The following is a 7,727-nucleotide window of genomic DNA, read 5'->3' as shown; positions in this document are numbered from 1 at the left end:
ACGCAAAAGATGATACATGTGTACAGGATGAAATTCTATTTCTTCGAATCGAATCCATAGATGATAAGCGAGATGAATTAATTTGTATTAATTATTTTTAATAATTTAAATGGGCTACCCTGTACACACATATTACACTTTTTAGGTATATATATATATTTATATATATTACAATATACTATGAATGACATGATAGTACGAATAAATTCATTGTGTAATTACTAAAGTTATTTTTATCGTGTGTGTACTTTTTTTTTTGTATTTCCAAGACACCCACTTTCAAATAACAAACGATCGTCAACAACTATTAAAAAAACATAAATTGAGACGACTGTTACTCAATATCCATCTTATCATCTTCGGTTTGTGGTTGATTATTTTGCATATGAGAATCACCCTGACTATTCTGATTAGAACTCTTTTGATCATTAGCAGTTTTGTCCTTTGGCTTGTCCTCTTTAGGAGGTTCTACCTTAGGTTTAGGTTTATTCAAAACTGGCAATACAACGCTATCTAATGCCTATGTAATCATAAATAATAAAAATATCAATAAATATACACTTAGCATTAATATATCTTCAAATAATATATAATACAATTAAATATATAAAAAATAATACCTGTTTCTCCGAACGTATTTGAGATACTGTTGTTGATGGTGGTTGCGTACGCGGAGTACCTGCAAGTACTACACGTTTCTCTTCTAACCAAGCCCACTTTTCTTGCACTATTTTCTCGACCTTTTTTATTTCATCATCAGTTAGATGAGAATACTTATCGTCCTTCCCAAAGGAAGCCTTAATGTTATCTAATCCTTTTTTAGCAAGTTGTAATGCACCTGCTAGTTCCTCTAATGCATGACCTCTTCCCTCAAATTCTCGTCTCCTTTCTTTTATTGGCTCACCTTGTGCCTATTAAATTGATAATTATTCATTTTTAATATATTATTTGTATTGTTATAATCGTATATTAATTAATTTATTCGTATATTATGATTTACCTTTAAGCGTGTTAGACGATCTATATAAACTTGTCGCTGACAATCCTCTCCTTCCTCATAAAGCCAAACTTCAGTTTCATCTAACGTACGGCAAAGCGAATCTTTGTCATTTTCCGTAACAAATGTAGCCAATTGATAATCGTCGGTCAATTTAGAACGTAAATCATAAACGTATTCTTCTAATGCATTACGTGCATCAATACGTTCGTTCTCCTGTCTATCTTCAGCTATCATTTTACACTATAATATTGTTTACAAATATAAATACAAATTTCAAAACTTCAGAAAATTAGATTAATACAGTGGCAGAGATTTTCATCTATTTTAAAAGAGAAAAATAATAATACCTCTTTTTCTAAGGCTATATCTAATTCTCTTTGAGAAAGTCCATTGACATTTGCCTCGATTGGTAATTCAATTGTCCGTACAGGAACTTTTTTCTTGCCTTTGGCATCTTCTCCTTTATCTTCACCCTGAAACATTAAATTTTCTGTTAATTATACGATAATAGTTTCTTTATCTTTTTTTTTAATATATATATATATTTACACTTGCAATAAATAAAAAATAGATCACGATAGTATTTATTTAGTGGTCATGTTAAAAAGAACATTTACAAGAAAGCTTCGTTTTATTTTTTAAACGTAGAACTCTTTTTTTTATTTTCTTTCGACTTACCTTTGCTGTACTACATTGCTTTCTTGTAACTTGTTTTTTGTTCTTTTTTTAGATTCTGACTCATCAGTATATTACACTTATAGTAAAGGAGCAGAACATAACAAGGTAGAAAGTATATATATATATATAAAAATAAAGCTTAGGCAAGGATAAGAGGATTCGAGTTGGAAATCAGGCATTGACAGTTGTTAAATATTAACACAAGGACAAGTTTTTATGCGTATAGTTTACAATTCGTACCGTTTCATTTTCTCTGTGAAATAATTTTAATAAGAATATGTTGAGAAATGTATTCCTCTTAGAAATACATGTTTAATTATTATATGAATGACTAGTACGAATAGAAAACTGAATCCGCATTGCCTGCCTTTACAACTAATAATAATATTTCGCAGAACTACAAGATGGCAGTTATATGAAGAGAGATCACTGTCCCTTTTCCTTCTGCGACCCAGTTTAAAGAATAGCAGAGCAAAAACAGACAGCACGGCATGACACAGCTGTATCTTGGACCCATATGCACTATATACTCTCACTTTTAGTATACATAAATCTGGAATTATTAAAACATTTTTACTAATACTCCATGCCGACTAAAGAATGGAGATATGGCCACCAGAAATAATTCTTAAGTGGTCGAGATTGCAGAAGAAATCGACACAGAGCTTCAGGATTTTAATATGCATCTGATTTTTCATGCAAGTGTGCTTTTTGTCATAATAATAAATAATAAATAATAAATAATATAAATAATAAATAATAAATAATAAATAAAATATATACATATATAGTTCTATCCTAATACTCGTTAAATATATACACAACATAGAAAGTTATACATGGATTTAGTGCGACTGATTCGAAGGTGATATCTAAATTTATATCGACGTATTCAACTACACGTGTACAACATGAAAGATGACATCGACGATATTTTGTTGCATGGCAAATATGAAAGTATGAGATTTGTTTCAAGTATTGAAGAAATTGAAAGAAAGTATTTTCAGGTTAATAAAATACGTGCAGAAACTTTTCTCATTATTGCAATCTAAAATGATAAACCAAATCGCGTTTTAAAATACAAACGATGGATCCTATGTAAAGAATTTAATAATACAAAAGACAGTCAATGTCGTTGATATTTATGAATAAAGGGATAGTCACGACTCATAAAACTGATACGACGACATAATGGCCTAATTGAAGCAAATGTAAGAAATAAAATCAGCATAATAATCGCTGAAGAAATCTATGCGTATGGGTCCAAGTAGAGGTAGTGTGTCGCGTACCGAGCTGAACCAAGAGAGAATCCTCGAGGAGCAGGAAGGGGCAGAACCCCTAACACCTTTTCCACCATCGTCAGCATCTGAGTTCCTTCGAGTCTTATCCATGCTCACCTAAACCACAACAAACTCACGTAATCATGCATCTGAAGATATTTATAGTTTAGTTACTGAATGTGATTTTTCGCACCCTGCTAATAATACCGAATGAACAAATATTATATGGTTATATCATTGCTATATAATTTCAATATTATTATTATTGTATTCAATAGAATTCAATAAGAGAAAAAACAATCATACAGATTATAAACATAAATACCTCAGGTGCTGGTGGTTCGTTTGCTTGTGCTTCTTGATCAGATTTATCTTTCTTATTATCCTGTTCGACGTCCATATTATTTTGTTGCTGTTGTTGTTGCAATAGTTTCTCTTCTTCTTCTTTTTCCTGCTGCGTTGGCTCACGTTTTTCCACAAGCGATGCAGACGCAATAGTAAGAATACCATTGAGATTTATTCGCACTTTTACCTTAACTTTCGATGCCTCGCCTTCTGGTGTTGGTTTAACATTTTTAATGGAAAACACACCTAAGAAGAATGACAGAAAAAGATGAGAACACTTTTCCTTTGTTTGAATTATTACATTTTTTAACGTATAAATCCATACCAACATATGTTGAAGGATATGATGATGGAGGCATACTGTAGCTAGCAGTAAGCTTAAATGGACTTGAACGATAGAATGTTAACATTTTTGAGAATGGGATAGGATGATTATATCCAAACACTTCCATTTCTCTATTTAATGTATAATATAACAAATTAAAATATTTGTCAATATACTCATTGTCAAGTATTCATTATGTAATTAAGATTACTTACCCTTCTTCTCCTTGAGTAGGATCCCATGTCAATTTTAATGGATACGGTTGTATATCAGTGACCGAAAAATCTCTAACTCTAACTGCAGGACTAAGCATTGCACATTGTAATGCACAACCACGAGCAACAGCCTCATCTTGATTTAATGTCGTTGATATCGGCCGACCAAATACTTCTTCGACTACACGTTTTAACGCAGGAACACGACTAGATCCACCAGCTATCTCTACTGAATGTATTTCTTCTAGTGACAATTCTATAATAAAATATTAATGATTGTATTTTATACATTGTTTATTTGGAAGAAAAATTAATATTATTTAGATAGAAAATATTTACTTGAGTCTGCTAAACACTGCCTAAGAGTTGATTCAACGCGTTTGAACATGTGAGCACACATTGCTTCCATATCCGCTCGTTTCATCTCGCCATGAACGTCTTTTTCTTCCATAAAACATTCGATGTTAAGTGGAAGAGTAGTAGAATTGGCTGACATTTGTTTCTTCAATTTTTCTACTTCGGCAAGTAACCTTAAGTACGCCCGCGGACTTGTGTGCGGATCTATGCGATATCGAGATTGAAAATCTTTACAAAAATGTTCCGCTAAGATAGTATCTATGTCTCTACCACCCAAATTACTATCAGCTGCACTAGCTAACATCTGTAAATAAAATATTAATTCATTGTTAATGTATTGAATAACTTGGTAACGTATTAAACGAACAAATAAGAAATAATACAATACAAACCTTGAGTTTTCCTTTATGAAAAGCGCAAATACACACTTGTAAACTAGCATAACCGCAATCGACGAATACTACATTTCTTGGTGCCGCTTCGGGAGCTGGTAAATCTTGTTTGTAAATACCATAAGTTAAAGCAGTGGCAGTTGTTTCATTAAACAATCTTAGAACATTTAGGCCTGCAATACGTGCAGCATCGAGCAAAGCTTGCCTTTCAGCTTGTGTATAATATGATGGTACAGATATAACACAATCATTAACTGCTGTCTGAAGTGCTGTTTCAGAAGTGTCTTTCAATTTTGTGAATAACATAGCTGTTATTTGTTCTGGTGAAAAAATATGTTCTTCTCCTAAATATTGTACCTGCAAATAAAGTAATATAACATAAAATATCTGTAAGCAAATACGTTTAGAGAAAAAGAGAGAATTTGTATTAAATATTTATATTTATTATTACATATTTAATTTATATATTTTAAGATACAAATTTTCTCGCGAGGTTTATAAATTGAATGAAAATTCTGATTCATCGTGCATAATATATGTTAAATTGATATAAATAAAATGTCAGCCTTCATAAACTATTGAATTCTTGGCAAAGTTCCTATTAATCCTCATTCTTCATTGCAAAAAACTATTAAATAGACTTTAGTAGAACAATTTAACTTTACAATTATATGCAATAATGAGAAATAATAATTTATTGAAATGAATGAACTTATTTTTCACAATCATGAATCACCAAACTTACATGTATTCCAATACCACCATCTTTTTGTGGGGAGGTTTTAAATGACAAACATTTAAGTTCACGTTGTACTTGGGGATCTGAATATTCTCTACCTAAAAGCCTCTTGAATCCATAAATGGTATTCTTCATGTTGGTTACCATTTGATTTTTTGCAGCTACACCAAGCACACGGTTTTTTCCACTGAATGCTACGCATGATCTGAGAGATTAAAAAAGAAAAAAAGAAAAAAATTAAAGATTTAAATTAAGATATAATTAATAGATTCACAAATGTAACAAGTCAGACAATTTTTTCAATAAAAATTATTCGACGAACTAATGCAATTCTGGTTTATTTCAAAGAATTCTTTCCATCACCGGATCAATAATGTTTCTTCTAGAAAATGAATAGTATGATGTATGTGATAATCATAATAAGCACTGCGAAAAAAAAAAAACACTTGTGTACATGCTGTGCAAGAAGTAATCAACGTTTTTTCTACATAGTATATGCATTTGTTCTCATAGATTTACTTCATCATATTATAAGTGTTACCATTACATTACATATGAATAGTATACTAATAACATGTAATCAAATTCATTTCTGTTATTTATAATTTTTAGATTTCAAAAGACACGTGAAAAATGAAATAAAAATCTAAAGTAATGCTTTTTTTTTTTTGATTATTTGATGCTTGATTTTATTGATTATTTATTTATTTAAATAAAAAAGAATATAAGTGAATCATTACTATGCAAGAACATCATATCGGATGATCAATAAATCGAAGATTACAAGTGACAAATATTAAAGGTGAGTACACCTACAAATAATTGAATAGAGATTAAAAAAAAGAAATAATCTTGATAAAAAATAAAATAGACAATTATTATAGACGATTTCTATCGAAACCATAAAAGAAGAAAATCGTTAGCGAATTATAGGCGTCGATCAAAATCTTAATTCGACGTTTGACCATTTTTGGTATTAGATGACGAAGCACTCATGGATCTTCTTTTTTCTCGACGATTAGATGAAAGAAAACACCTTTCAGATATTTTTACAATTATAGAAAAATAAAAAATCGATGAATTAAAAAAGTACCGGCATGTTCGCAATCCAGCGGTCTTTTTTAACGACGAGAAAGAAAGAAAGAAAGAAAAAGAAAAAGAGAGAAAGAAAAAGAGAGAAAGAGAGAGAGAGAGAGAGAGAGAGAAAGAGAGGGTGGGAGGGAGAGGGAGGAAGAGAGAGAAAGAGAAGAGAAGAGAAAGATAGATGATAGGGAGGAAGAGAAAAAGAGAGAGAGAGAGAATAATGAAAAAGAAAATGACAAAGAATTTATCGATAAGAATGATGAAACTTACGGTGTGTTACGAAGACTATAATCGTTAGCTATAGTCTCGATACCTCCCGCTCTTGCTACGGCGACATAACAGCTCTCATTTCCGAAGTCGATCCCGATCACGGACATAGCAGCCATGGCTGATTTCTTTGATTTTTATTACGATGTTCTCCTAACGACACTGTGTAACACGAATTACTATCGATTAGAATTTATTCAGGGTATTTTCAATCACTCGTCTATTCACGATAATCGATTATTTAGTTGGAGAAAGATGAAATGTAAATCGAATAAGATCGTTCGATGAAAATTTCGGAGTCTTTAATTACGTTGATAAAGCAACACAACTTTCACGAAAAAACCTTCCGCTTGCTCCGATTGCGTACGATAAACTGAAAGAGAGGATCCTTTAGACCGTGACTCTAACGATGCAAAACTTTCCGCTATTGCCCGCTAAAACATCATGGCGCTAGTTATACGCTTTCTGATTGGTCGATAGCTTCTTCTGGAATATTCTGGAATCTTCGATATAATACCTTTCCGCAATAGATACCTTGCACGCGTATTTTCTCGAACAATCAGAATTAATCGAATCCTTGGAATTTCATGAAAATTATAGATTTTTTTAGTGATATATTTAATACATTTATTTTCATAATTTTTAACGATAATCAAACATGGTTTAAATTTGTCAGAATTATTTCAATAACCTTGATTTCTTGAAAGAGAAAATATTTGAATGTTTCGTCACTGCGCTGGCTTAATATGATTGGCTAGGACAAACAAAATGGCATCATTAATTAATTTTCAAAATTATTATCATTCCTTCGTCCTTCGAACGTTTCTCAATGATGCTATACGCGTTGTAATGTCTTATTAATACTATTGGATACTCTTTTATTTCAAAATTCACGATGTTATTATTATTTTAGATAATTATTCGATTTTTCTAGTATGATATAATTTTCGCATTTCAAGATCGTATGATTAGATCGATCAAATTTTCCTTGAATATTACGCAATGAACTGATATTATTCTTTTTTCTTTTACGATTAACATCTATT

The 7,727-nt window shown here is 31.1% G+C and overlaps 1 protein-coding gene across 2 annotated transcripts; it reads right to left on the bottom strand.

Moving 5' to 3' along the window:
* Positions 1-306: 306 nt before the first annotated feature.
* LOC122514041 (97 kDa heat shock protein) lies at positions 307-7,106 on the bottom strand. 2 transcript variants are annotated; one of them, XM_043630661.1, is made up of 12 exons: positions 6,685-7,106; positions 5,338-5,536; positions 4,593-4,949; positions 4,183-4,504; positions 3,844-4,099; positions 3,629-3,759; positions 3,284-3,549; positions 2,968-3,075; positions 1,348-1,473; positions 1,001-1,240; positions 621-911; positions 307-520 (listed from the first exon to the last, which is right to left on the bottom strand). In XM_043630661.1, exons 1-12 carry the CDS (start codon positions 6,798-6,800, stop codon positions 335-337), a joined length of 2,598 nt encoding a protein of 865 aa, XP_043486596.1. In that variant the 5' UTR covers positions 6,801-7,106; the 3' UTR covers positions 307-334. The 2 variants fall into 2 exon arrangements, with proteins under 2 accessions (XP_043486596.1, XP_043486598.1); XM_043630663.1 differs by lacking the exon at positions 2,968-3,075 and having other exon boundaries at positions 6,685-7,105.
* Positions 7,107-7,727: the final 621 nt, after the last annotated feature.

The sequence above is a fragment of the Polistes fuscatus genome, unplaced genomic scaffold (assembly GCF_010416935.1).
Source record: "Polistes fuscatus isolate 324 unplaced genomic scaffold, CU_Pfus_HIC Scaffold13, whole genome shotgun sequence".
Taxonomy (NCBI): domain Eukaryota; kingdom Metazoa; phylum Arthropoda; class Insecta; order Hymenoptera; family Vespidae; genus Polistes; species Polistes fuscatus.
This window is presented reverse-complemented; position numbering and strand designations above follow the sequence as displayed.